A 13,466-nucleotide genomic window follows, 5' to 3' on the forward strand; every position below is an offset into this window, starting at 1 on the left:
ATCTAAATTGACCTCTTTGTGTTTGCATATGTGGAGGAATCTTCCGTCATTGTTTCTTCTGGGTAGATTTTCTGTCTTTTTTGTACTGAATATTATTCCTGTTCTCTCCCCAATTTGATAGGTGCCATATCATGCCGTTACAGTCCTGCCAAGAGAAAATGGATAGTAATTTCTTCTCAGCCCATTATCACAGCTCTTTAAACAACCTGAGAGCTGTGAATTAATGATTTAAGTCAGGCCCTGATTAAAATCCTGCTATCCATGGGGAAGGTCAGAGTGATTTTCCTGTCCGTGAGTTGCTCTCTCAGCATAGTCACCTCTTAAATTATCCCATGAAGGAGATAAGGACTTGCAGTCCCCATCAGCACCACCTCCTGGGATATGGTGCAAGGAGCATTTCTGGGGAAGAGATGGGACTTTGTGATGTGGATCTGTCAAGCAGTGAAATGCTGTTCCCACTGAGGCAGACATGGGCCTCAGGACAGCTGCATGGTCTCCATCCTTGGAGGTTTCCAAGATCTGACAGGATAAAACCCTGAGCAACCTGGTCTGATCTCATGGCTTACAGTGCTTTGAGCAGGAGGTTGAACTAGAGACCACCAGAGGTCCCTTCCTCCCTGAACTACCCTAAAATCCTATAATCATATGAGACATGATGTAGATGAAAAATAACATGACAGGACCTGGCAAACAAGAAGAGAGAGAGAAGAGTCTGGGTCAAGGGGATGGGCTTGTGAGTGTTTCTCTGTGTCTGGCCCCTTCCCCCTTTTGAGTACTACTCTGCAAGGGGAAGGGTCTTTCAGACCCAGAGCCACTGAGGTATGATGGCTGATGGCGTCTAATTCCCATTAAGAACAGTATTTCTGAAGCACTGGACCTGTTTCTCCCTGCTTGTATCAATGTCACAGCAGTAGCACCTGGCCATCTAGTTATAGTCTGTAAAGATGGAGCAAAATAGATGAGAGATGGGAAAGATGGAGGACTTTTAAGAACGATGATCTCTGTGTCACACAGGTGTAACAGGATGTTCTGGCATTTTAGAAGCCTGATCCTCCTTTGGCAACATTTCTAGCAACCTAAAAATATCAGGGTCAGATCCTGAACCTGAAATGAACCATCTATTCCAAATTTGCCTTTATCAAAGGCATTTTAATGTTAAGACCCAGAAAGAGCAGAGCAGTGCAGGATCTGCATATCTTCTTGCTGATGTTGCCATGGGGCTCTTGTAACCAGAGACTATAGAAAGGATAGATGAATAATCTACTTAGGTGTCCAGTGTTCCTAGTGATATTTTATCCTCTGGAGGTCACACTGTATGTTCAGTCCAAAATAAGCTGGCAGGTACCCATTCTCAAATGATGTAGTTTGAAGAAAAAGCCAGCGGGTGTCTGAAATGCACATGAAGGAGCTGGTTTAGGCAAAGGATTTGTTTTAAAATATTCTAACAAAAGTGCCCAAAGCTATATGAGTGGTTTCTGTGAAACCTCTAGAAGCTCAGCACACTTTAAACCCAGCTATGTCCTTATTTAATGTGAAGCACATAACTTTGGCAGTCAAATTTATTTTTGCCCGAAGACTGTTTTAATTAATGCTAGTAGGTCATTCTGACTAAAGAAGGAAGAGTACAATTGCTTTCATCTTAATCTTTCACTCTTTAATTAGAGATTGGCCTGACACCAAGACAGGAGCCCACACATCTTCACACCCACACATACTGGGCCAAAGTCATTATTGAATTACATGCTGTATCTCTCTATCTGTACACAATACATATAGTGATGGCAGAGGTGCTTGTGAGGTTGATCTGTGTCTCCAATGCTGTAAAAGTAAAACTTGTCCCTATGCCTCTATAACAAAAGTTTAGGTCAGGGGTTCAAAATTCAAGTTCAGATTTAAAGACCAGTGTCTACAGATGTAGTTTGTTACCTCACCTACAGAATCAGAACCAAATTCAGGTTCAACCAAGTTAGGTCTCCTGGTGGTGTTATCAGCTGGGTGAGATACGGACATACATGTTGAATAGAAAAGTCCCTATCCATGTGCTCTGTTGGTAGTAATTTGATAGTATATACATAACTTTGCCCTTTCAGTGCACATATTCATTATATACACTTACATACTTATGTAAATATGAGATATGAAAATCTAATAGTTCTACAACACATCCGTCTTCCTTTCTGGCCCAGTATTTCTCTCCCCTTCAGCGTATAATAAGCATAATGGTGTCAGCTGCCCATCTTACCTGAGTGGGTCTTGGCCAACTGACCAAGCTCCACACTGCTAGGGCACACAGCATCCCCGGCAGTGCTGGCTGCTCTCCCAGCCTGCACTGAAGGCTGTTACCCCAGCCAGCCACCACTGCTGCTTCGGGCATCTTCCCATCCTCTCCAAGTCATGGCATCTGATTAATTATGATCTCTGTAATTGTCTCTTTTTACAATGAAGAATGTTAATCCTGGGTTTTGTTTCCTCTCATAGTTTTATAAAGACCATAATAAGTAATATTTTTTCTTGTCCTCCTGTCTATTTAGACTGCAAATTTGGGGAAAGAGATCTCTCTCTTGATAACTGTGAGGGCTGGTAGTCATCAAGGAGGCGCACATAACACTGAATAAGCTCAGTCCCTTGAACAGGCCTTTTTCCTTATCCATATTTGTTCATTTTCACCTGAATTGTAATAGGATCAGCGTATGAGTTTTCAAAACTGCCTGACATCACCAATCTTTTCTGTGCACCTGTCTGCTGGCTGATTAGATTACAACTTTTTTTCCGCTCTGTTGCTTAGTGCATGATAATAGGCATTTCATCATCCCATTACATTAAAACATAAGAAGAGCTGCTCAAGGTCAGACCAAAGGTTCAACCATCCTAATTCTAAAACTGAGAAATTCCAAACACTTAAGGAGAGCACAGAAGGAGCAGCGTGAATATACAACAGTGCAGCAAAGTCGTTGTTCTTTGGTAGACGCTTCAATTTTCTAGAAACTGCCCGCTGATGGAGTTCATACATCAGCAGTTGCAGAGGGTCACTGTTTTAACAGCCCCCGATGGCTCCAGCCTCCCTCAAGGACTATGGGGGACCTGCAGCATCACATCCCACAGTGCTGCTGGTCACATAATCTGGGAACTGAGCCCCCTTTCCCACTTGTACATGGTGTTCCGACCAGCCCGTTACTCATGCAACATCCCACTCCTGTGGTTAATGCAGCATCCTGTCCTCCCAAAAAAGACCTCTCAGGCCTGCTTTGGTCAATAGCATGGCAACCTAGGGAACCTGCCTCAAAAACTCATTCAGAAACAGACCTTCTCAGACATGTTACACTGTCCCACAGGAAAAAAAAAAGCTCTTCCCTCTCACCGGGGGTCATGCTGCAGCAGTAGGAGCTATATAGGACATACTGTTCTCAGATATGACATGAAAAATTATTTCTAGTTTATTTATAAAGGAAATCCTAACTAAGCAGTGCTGATGTACCCACTTAGTTGGAGATGTGTCTGAAACCATAATCTCTGGGAAAGAAAGGAGAGTTGTAAAGCAGGCAGCAGGGAGCTTTATTGCTTGGGATTCTTGCCCCAAATTGGCAGGGACCTGTGTGGGGACTCAGCAGGGAGCAGCAACCCCCCCGAGAGCAATAAGCTATATAAACAGCACACACTGTACTCTGGGTTAGCAGGAGTTTGCATAACAGTGCAAAGCTCTCAAGCCTGGGATCTTCTAAATAAATGCCACATTTATCAGTATCTGAAGCAGAAGAGCATCCCACCTACCCTTCCCCAACCCCATAAAATAGTGTCATTAGTGAAGTCAGATAGCATCATTTGTTTCTTTAAGGGTTAAAAAAATAACCCACAGCCACTGCCAGGAAGAGGCAGAGCTAAACAGGCAGCAAAGAGTTAGAGCCAGAACACAGATATAAAGCTAAATCAATCATCAAAATGGACCACAATGAGAGCATATACATACAGAGCAAGAAAGAAAGCGAGAGGGCGTTTTGTTTGGGTAGCTTATGTTCTCTGGATGAGGAGAGAGAAATTCTCTTCTGGGTTTTTAATGCCACTCTAAATATTTATAGCAAGATCATGTCTAGCTGGTGAGGCAGTGGCAGGGAGTAGGGAAGAGAGGGCGCATTTTCCCCAGCACCCCAACATCATCCTCTGGGTCATCTCTTTACTTGAGGAGAGGGAAAAGGCTGCACGTTGCCATGTTTACCCTCAAAGTGACTCATCTGGAGGAGTCAAGTCCACTGGCTCCTGCCCTCTCCCTCCCTCACCTCATCATCTGGCCATTCACACACGCGTGTGCACACATGCGCACAGATTGTGCGGGAAGGGAAGATGCCACAGCCTCCAAAAAGCCATGCCAGCCCAACTCTACCCTGTCTTTAACATGGGTCTCGGCCTTCAGGGTTTTGTCTAGCCTTCAGGCATTTCACCATGTTGTTATGCTGCATTGAAAAGTCTCTGGGAAAGGCCACGTACGGCACAATCCGTGATGTAAAGCTGCTGTTTTTAGAGGAAGAGGCTGCCCCCATCCCTGCAGTCCACTGGGCCACGGGTGCGGGAGCAGGAACGTATGGAGGACTGCAGACATCAGCATGGACACATAAGGGCCTGCGTCTCAAAACAATTTTTGCGCATCTGCCTTGCTGTGACTAGACGCAGACATGACTCATCCGTGAGCTTTGGCTTTGAAAATATGAGAAGGAGTTTTGTTTTAACCTTGTGTTTCCCTATGGCAGCGATGCTTAGAAATGTCACTTTGGATTCAATCCCATCCCAGAACAAAAGAAGGAATTTCAGCACAGATGATTTCAACCCAATCCAGTTACCCAGGCTTGGACAGCCAATGCTATTTTTCTTGAAACACCCAGGAAATTGGCACAGAACTGGGACACATCACATTGAACCTGCTGGAGAGCCCAGCCAGGGGCCAGCTGGGGTTGTGGAGGATCCTTCGCTGGCACAAGGCGCTCAGCTGATCCCAGCCCTGGGGGTGGATTTAGGCTCATTATTGCAGACACCTGCATGGGAGTATTAAAGACACCTACATGCGACTGAGGCAGCAGAACACCTGTGGAGACCTAGCAGTGCCTGAAGGACTGTTCACCTGCCCAGATATAGGTGGTACTTACTGGTGACCTGAATAACTCCGCAGACTCAGCTGTATTGACGAGACCTCACTGGCTGTAAAAGGAGCTTGGAGACTTTGTTCATGTGCAAGCATCTGCAGTTAGGGACCCCATCGAGATGTCTGTCCTGGGGAGCTCAGTGCCACCCTGGGACCCCAGTTTCTAGCTCACTGTACTCACTTCAGCAACCTGCTCCAGTCCTCCTACCCATAACGCTGAGCTTCCTCAAGCCACCTGCTTGAGAAATTCTTTGCCAGAGGTTTCAGAGAGCTGAGGTCCTTACACAAAAAGCCACAACCTGGTATTTTCTATATGAAATATCAAGGAGCATCATAAAGATAAACTGCTCCAAGAGTGAACTTCACTCTCTGCTTGGCAGAGGTAGCTGGGGTCTCCCTGCCCACCTTGGGGCAGCCCTGGGAGTGGGGGTCTCACTGCATCAGCATCTCCCACCAGACTCCAGTGGGCTGACACTCCCCAGATCTCTCCATAAGGTGGAGACACGGTCCGTCCCACCGGGGTCCCTGGAAGCCCTTCTGTCTCCCTCTTTCTTCATGAAACTACGGTGACACTGCATTACCTAGTGCGAAGCGTTGCAGACTGTTTACAGGCTTCTAGAGTTCCCAGGCACTTTAGGACAGGGTCCTGCCGCTGTTTCCAAATGGACAGCCAGGACTTTTATAAGTGAACTTTCCTCTCCGTGTCTATTTATTATATGTAAGCATTTGCCAGAAAAACACCACTCGGGCATGCTCAGTGCTGGCCAGGCCATTGCAAAAGGCAACGGCAGCGTCACATGTGATAACAGTGAGAAGCCCGTGTGTGCCTATTCTTAGCACTGGAATGTATACAATGCCCCAACGCCTCGCTGCTCCTGCGCACAGCTCCTGAAAGCGGCAAAAGTGACTTCAGAATAAACACGGCCAGAAATCACCCTCTATGAATCACTTACCTACTGAAAGAAACGTCCTGTGGGTTTATAGGTTTTTATCCAGGCTCTAGCTATGGAAAATCTCAGCAGAGAATAAACGACAGAAAGTAAGTGCATGCAGTGAAGGACAACAGAAGGTAAATGTTTCTACCCTACCATTTCACTGCAGGTTGAGCAGTTAGCCATGACAATAGATACTCATCATAATGTTCTGCCTGGCACTTAATTTAGTCATTGTGTGTCTGATTAACATAAAATAAAATTAAAAAAAAAAAAAAAAAAAACCACAGCTAAGCAAAGTTAATAAATAACCATTTTAATACAGATTCCCAGTCTCTAGGGTTTCGTTTGCCCTGCTGCAGAGTTCAGCTCTGCCAGATTTACATTCTTTGCGAGTGACTAACTCTAGGGGAAAGAGGCGCAAGCTACTAAACGGCTAATACTTTAAAATAGTGAATAAATGTCTAAGCTCGTTTATTCAGCATGATTAAAATGAACAAACCAATTGCTTCAGCCACCCAGCTTTCATCTCAAATCAGTGAGATAACTTCAGTGCTTTTGCTTCTTGCCAGGGACACAGACAGTGCTGACCTCAGAGCTGCAACCTATCTGATAACTTTATGAAAATTTTAAAGGGTCTTAGCGACCTTTTAGCTTCTTTATTATTTTCCCACTGTGCTTAACCCATGTTCCATTTTTATGCATAACAGTGAACGGATATTTAGAGCAACATCAAAGTCCTGATTTGCTCTCTTGGAGCTGGATATTTCAATAAAAGCTGCTAAGAATTTGTTTTTTTTCTGCCAAGTCCAGAATTCATCCCTCTCCTATTTTGCTATGGAGGAGGGATCCACTGAGGAGTTTCTCTTCAAGGACCAGGATTTCTCGTCCGAACTGCTGAGGCAGCTGAATGCTCTGCGACAGAGCAGAATGCTGACTGATGTTACCCTCTGCTCTGGGGGCTTCGAAATCCCCTGCCACCGAAACGTGCTGGCTTCCAGCAGTCCATACTTCAAGGCGATGTTCTGTAACGACTTCAGAGAGAGTCACCAGGCTAAAGTCATCCTGAAGGGCATCGACGCCGAGATTTTGGATCAGATTATCCTTTACGTTTACACAGGTCAGATTCTTATCTCCACTGAAAATGTCCGGTGTCTGTTGGAGACAGCCTCCATGCTGCAGTACACTAAGCTGTTTGAGGCCTGCTCTGCCTACCTCCAAGACAAGCTGACTCCTGACAACTGTCTGAGCATGATCAGACTGTCAAAAGTCTTGAACTGCCAAAGCCTGAATAAGAAAGCCAAGGCTATGGCTTTGAAATGTTTTCCTGAGGTGGCCTCTTCTGAGGACCTGAAGGACCTTTGTGCCTTGGAGCTCATTGATTACCTTGGGGATGATGAGCTATGCGGAGAAGAGGAGCAGGTCTTTGAGACACTGATGGTCTGGATCCGTCATGACCTCCAAGCAAGACAAGGCTACATCCAAGAGTTGTTCAAGAAGGTCCGTCTTCAGTACGTCCATCCAACTTTCCTCTTCCACTTCATTGCCAATGACACCCTCGTTCAGTCCTCACCCACTTGCAGGAGCATCCTTGAGTCAGCCTGGAGACATATGTTTTCCTTGTACAACACCAATGCACCTGACATCAAGCCCATGATGCATGTTCCTCGCAGGTACTCCAACCAAGAGTTCCTCATCATCATTGGTGGCAGGAAGGACAGCCAGCAGACGACTAGGGATGTCCTGCTCTATGACGACAAGACAAACCAATGGCTAAGCCTGGCCAAACTTCCCATGCGCCTGTACAAAGCCTCTGCAGTGAGCTTACACAGCAATATTTATGTGCTCGGAGGGATGCCTGTTAGCAATAAGAAAAGCCCAGTTGGTGATAATATTTACCTTTACTCCCTCAAACTCAATCAGTGGAGGTTGGTTGAGCACATGTTAGTTCCACGTTACTCCCACAGAAGCTTGGCATATAAAAATTACATCTTATCATTCGGTGGAATTGGTGAAAACCAGGAAATTCTGAATTCTGTGGAAAGATACGATAGCATCTACAACACCTGTGAGAGCATGGCAAACATGCCTGTTGCTGTCCTTCACCCTGCTGTTGCTGCCAAAGATCAGAGGGTCTACCTCTTTGGGGGAGAAGATATTATGCAAAACCCTGTCCGGCTGATCCAGGTAATGGTCAGTCCTGCTTGTTGTAGGCAGTTTCATCTAAGGTATTCAGCAGTTCATCACCCTCCTGAGGAAATCAAACACCCAAAAATACTTTATTGTGAGTTGCAGCAAGAGACATGATGAGTTGACACATGGCTTCAAGGAAGTCTTGTCTGCAAGGAGCATTGCAACTCTTTCACTTTCCCCTTTGAGTGTTTTTCAGGCACAAGCCCCAGGGTACTTCATTGGGTGTCAGTCAGCTCTGCTGCTGGTGGGCACTGGAGTCAGGGCTGCTGCAGGTGATTCTATGGCAGGGAGTGGCCAACCCCCCTGCCTGGATTTCATACCTGTAGCATGAGGGCTGGAGCACCTTTCCTATGAGGACAGGCTGAGAGAGTTGTAGTTGTTCAGCCTGGAGAAGAAGAGAAGGCTCCAGGGAGACCTTACAGCGGACTTCCAGTACTTAAAGGGGGCTACAGGAAAGATGGGGAGGGACTCTTTATCAGGGAGTGTAGTGATAGCATGAGGGGTAACAGTTTTAAACTGAGAGAGGGTAGATTTAGAGTAGATGTAATGAAGAAATTCTTTATTGTGAGGGTGGTGGGACACTGGCACAGGTTGCCCAGAGAAACTGTGGCTGCCCCCTCCCTGGAAGGGTTCAAGGCCAGGTTGGATGGGGCTTTGAGCAACCTGGTCTGGTGGGAGGTGTCCCTGCGCGTGGCAGGGCAGATGATCTTTAAGGTCCCTTCCAATCCAAACCATTCTATGATGTTTCTGTGATTCTATAATCTCACTGAAACTAGTGCTTTCCACTTGGCGGCCAAGCTGGGGTCTCAGTCGTGCTCATTCGCAGCAAAAGCAAAGATTTGTGATCATTAGAGCAATTAGATTCTCACTCATCAAAGGGTCAGGACTTAAACTGACAGTTACTTCGTATAAACAGTTGTGTTAAAAATGTGGCTCCTGCCACACGTTGCTGGCTCCCTGCCTGCTTTCAGCAGTTACACTCTATTAGGAGGAAAAAATACATTAAAATCTTTCTTATCTGATTTGATGCTTTAGCAACATTGTAGTGTTACTTTCCCCATGAGTGTTTTTCACTGGTTTAGGTGTTTTAACTAAGAAGCAACATTAAAGGCTAAGATGGCAGCCAGCACATGAGCAATATTTCTTTACGGTGATAACGTTACTTGATTATCAGGGGGAAGGAAATACATTTATCAGTTAGCGGGGAGATGCCCTGGAGATATCTGCTATATTATGAAGTGGATGACATGACGTAAAACTTTGCATCACCCAAATACAGATAACTGAATGATCATCATCTGGCAACAGCTCTTTTTCTCACATAAATTGATGACTTAGATACCATTCCAAGTCCCATCAACAAGTCCCTTTGCCAATCTGAGTGCATACCAGCCACCAGCACAAATATAGCAGCTGGGCAAACATGGTGGCTGCCAGCAGAGCTAGGTGAAGTCGATGTTTGTTAGCCCAGGAAATTGCTAAGGCTAAGGCAGGAATACACAGAATAACTGGAAAATGAAATTAAATGACTTGCACTTTGGGTGAGCATTATCCTGAGGTTACAGTGATTTAATGGCCATGCAAAGATTTACAGCCAAGAAGCTTGTATATGGCAGATACACTCTGCCTTAGTGTGTGTGCTAGCATCTCCTGAGCAGACAAGCCTGGAGAACTAGAATGCTTTCTAATAGGACATATTAGGAAAAAAAGTGGGTAACTTCTCAGATTTCCAGCAGTTCAAGCCAGAGGATTGCATTCATTAGGACAAAATAAAAACCATAAGTTTCTCTGTAATTGCAATTGCCAGTTAAAATGCAACATAAACATCTGCGTGTGTATCTTTATTTATTTGTCAGGTTTACCATGTCTCCAGGAATATGTGGTTTCGGATGGAGACCAGAGTGGTGAAGAATGTCTGTGCACCAGCTGTTGTGATTGGAGACCAGATTATCATCGTAGGTGGTAAGGGCTCTGTTTCACCCTCCCTCCCACCTACCTCTGCCCAGCTCCAGCGGGATTTTGCAGCCTTCCTGCTTTGGATGCTCCCTCAAAAAACATGTGGAGCTTGAGAAGGAAAGGAGGAGTGTGTCCACCCTCCATACTCAACTCTCATGAAGTCTCATGGCCATGGAAGTGGGGACAAGTTCTCCACAAGGCACATTCTTATCCCAGGTAGCAGGACCTGGCTGGGGGGAAACTGGGGGAAAGCCAATGCAAGTTACTGCTCTGTAGAAGAAGGGGGAAAGCCAAGGACATGGAGGTTCTGCTCCTCCCCTGCTGACTCACAGCCTGGCCCTCCCTGACTGCTCTTCTTGGATGGGTGGAGAGCATGGTTACCACAAAGCCATGGACAACCTATTGGGACGGGTGAGCTACAGGGCTTTGAGGGGTGATCGATCCTGTAGCTGTCTCCTGGGAGTAATTGTGAAATTCCATGAGAGGGGTGTGAAACACTTGGAGAGGGGAAACTTCTCAGTGTCTTTTTCAACCTGAGGATCAGCCTCTGCCCGTGGCACTTTGATGAATCACATCTCATTGGTAGTTTGGCACTCTAGGGTCCTAAATGCAGCTCCCCTGATCATAGGCTGGCACAAAGAAGCGTGTGTTAGATTATTTAAGGGAAAATGAGACATAGGAAAGCTTTAGCAGAGCAGAAGACTGAACAAAATTCACACAGGACTCAAACCTGTGTTAGATGGTGTCATCTCTCAGTGGGAGGCCACTGATACCCTTTGCAGTGAGAATAGGGGAGAGCTGAGTCAAAAGGTCCAAGACCATCAGGATCCTGTGTGGCAGATGACCCTGACCTCAGACCAAAGTGCCCAAAATACAACTCTCTTATCTTCAGATGCATTAATCTGAAGGGTCTGTATTGACCCATCTGCTGCTGCTGAGCTTACGTTCTCAATTTATTTTTTGAAAAACCACAGAAATTCGTGTTAACTTTAACATCTTTAATTTTGCTTGAAAGTAGAGAGATTCACCATGCTCAGGTTTTATTTACCAGCTTCCACACCAAAACATTGGCCATATACTCTTAGTTTATCAACAACAGTAAAACCCACAAAAAATAACATTTTCTCATATAAATAGCTTTCATCGCATTTCAGGTCCTCTTTGCTTGAGTGGTCACATCATAACAAAGAGGAGTTGGTTGGCCTAAGCAAGACAGGCCTTGATTTTTGTTAGTGAAAGTGGCTTCAAGGCCTGCAAAACATGACCGAAAGCAGTTTGTTTGCCATGGACACTCTTGATCATCTACGGGGATACATGAGCACAGTACTGCTGGGTACCAAGCTTCCACACTGCCATTGCAATGGCCCTGGTATCAGCCCTTATCTCTCAGCAGATGCAAGATTTCATCACCCCTCGGTGGAAGAGCTGTCCATTGGGTCACTGACATGGTGGCCAGCACAGATGTGGTGCCAAGGGCTTTGGGAGTGGAGTGAGCACTGGTGGCACTGTGCTGTCAAGTACCCAGCTCCATTCAGTAGACGGCTATGGCTCCAACCCAACAAAGCATTGTTGCTCCCGTCCCATGTGCCATTGGTTTCTGTATTTCTGAGTGAAGCTCTAGGAGTCTGTTGGGTGAAAAGAAATACTTTGGGATGTTTGAAGGCACATGCAGAAAACTGTAAAGTCGAACTATGCTTGATAGGTTGCTTGCCTGATGGGTTTTATGGTGCTCATCAAGCCTTGGCTACCAAGGTGCTATGAGACAGGATGAGGACAAACAGGAAGGGAAGATAGACAGCCAGACATTCTTGTGACACATCATCACTTCCCCGCTTAGATATCTTAATTCTGCCAAATTCTGTACCGGTATAATAGGTTTTATTGAAGACTAACAGGAAATAGATTATCATTCCTTCTGCTGGCCACAAGCTCTAATTCCCATCTGTTTCTTCCACCTCTGGCTTTGCATTTAGGGTACACCCGGAGAATAATTGCTTACGATACAAAAGGCAACAAGTTTGTTAAATGTGCAGACATGAAGGACAGACGAATGCATCACGGGGCCACTGTCATCAAGAACAAGCTGTATGTTACAGGAGGACGATGTCTCACTGTGGACAATGTCATTGAGGACTTGGATTCCTTGGACTGCTATGACCCAGAGACTGACACGTGGACACCAAAGGGAAAACTGCCACACAAACTCTTTGACCATGGGTGTCTTACGCTCCAGTGTGTCCCCTGTTCTAACCTTCTCTAAATGACCTTTGGTACTTCCCTGGATGTTTTGTGCTTTCCTTCCCAGAAAGGACACACCTTTCTCTGCAGAGAGCACATGGGGAATCCTTATGGGGTCCCACAAACTCCTGACCTTGAAGGCACCAGTGGCATTAGTCATTCCTCAAATGCTCTGCTGGAAAGGTAGCTTTGTGCTCATGCCTTATTCACCTGACCTGTATTGCATGTGGTGCTGCTAAGTCCAGCCTGGACTTACCCAGAGTCTCAGCAGAAAACAGGAAAAAGATATTGGGTAAGAACCTGGTGCAGGATTTGGCCTTGTACAGACTTTAAAATGAAAGGCAAATAAGAACGCTGGTATCTCCAGAGAAAGTAAGATCTGGATAACCTGCATTTATTAGCATGCAAATGCAGCTGCATGCCGTGATCCTTCTCTGCTTGGTGCTGATTAAGCTTTCCATTTCAACTGATGGGAGCGTTTAGAATAGGAAGCCCCAAGTATTAGTCTTGTAGCCAGCCCAGCAGCAGCTGCCTGCATTAGCTATGGTAGTCATCTAATAAGAAATATAATTTTAATGTTCTAACATCAAATTAGAAATTAGCAAAAGGCTGATGCTTTGATCTGAACTTTCATATTGCAACAAGATGTAGATTTTACTTTCCCGAGCTACCACTCTTTCACTCTGCAGGGAAGATTTTTTGTTCCATCTGCGTGTTCTTTGAAGGAGCAGGAGAAGGTGGAAAGGAAATTAAGATTGTCTGCATCTACTTTTTTGAGGGATCGTGTTTTGCAGGAAGCTTGCTTCTCCTCTTGCATTGGGGATAGCAGTGGGGTTAGTTAGGAAGCCCTTTGGCTGATGGGATTCCTGAAATCTGGAACAGCAGAGGGGACACATGGAGGAAATGTAAAAGAGAAGAGGTATTTGGGAGGAACGTTTTTTTTTCTCTTTCTCCTCTCTCCAAACCACTGGAAAACAGCAATGAGAGAAAGCCAGTGACAGGAAACCAGCTTTCCAAGA

At 45.5% G+C, this 13,466-nt stretch overlaps 1 protein-coding gene across 1 annotated transcript; it reads left to right on the forward strand.

The window, feature by feature from the left end:
• Positions 1-5,968: 5,968 nt before the first annotated feature.
• On the forward strand, positions 5,969-13,037 carry KLHL38 (kelch like family member 38). The gene is made up of 4 exons (XM_009966462.3): positions 5,969-6,197; positions 6,771-8,247; positions 10,110-10,215; positions 12,183-13,037. The coding sequence occupies exons 2-4, from the start codon at positions 6,898-6,900 to the stop codon at positions 12,467-12,469; spliced, it is 1,743 nt and encodes a 580-aa protein (XP_009964764.1). The 5' UTR covers positions 5,969-6,197; positions 6,771-6,897; the 3' UTR covers positions 12,470-13,037.
• The last annotated feature ends 429 nt before the right edge of the window (positions 13,038-13,466 follow it).

The sequence above is a fragment of the Tyto alba genome, unplaced genomic scaffold (assembly GCF_018691265.1).
Source record: "Tyto alba isolate M040663 unplaced genomic scaffold, T.alba_DEE_v4.0 Super-Scaffold_9, whole genome shotgun sequence".
NCBI lineage: Eukaryota > Metazoa > Chordata > Aves > Strigiformes > Tytonidae > Tyto > Tyto alba.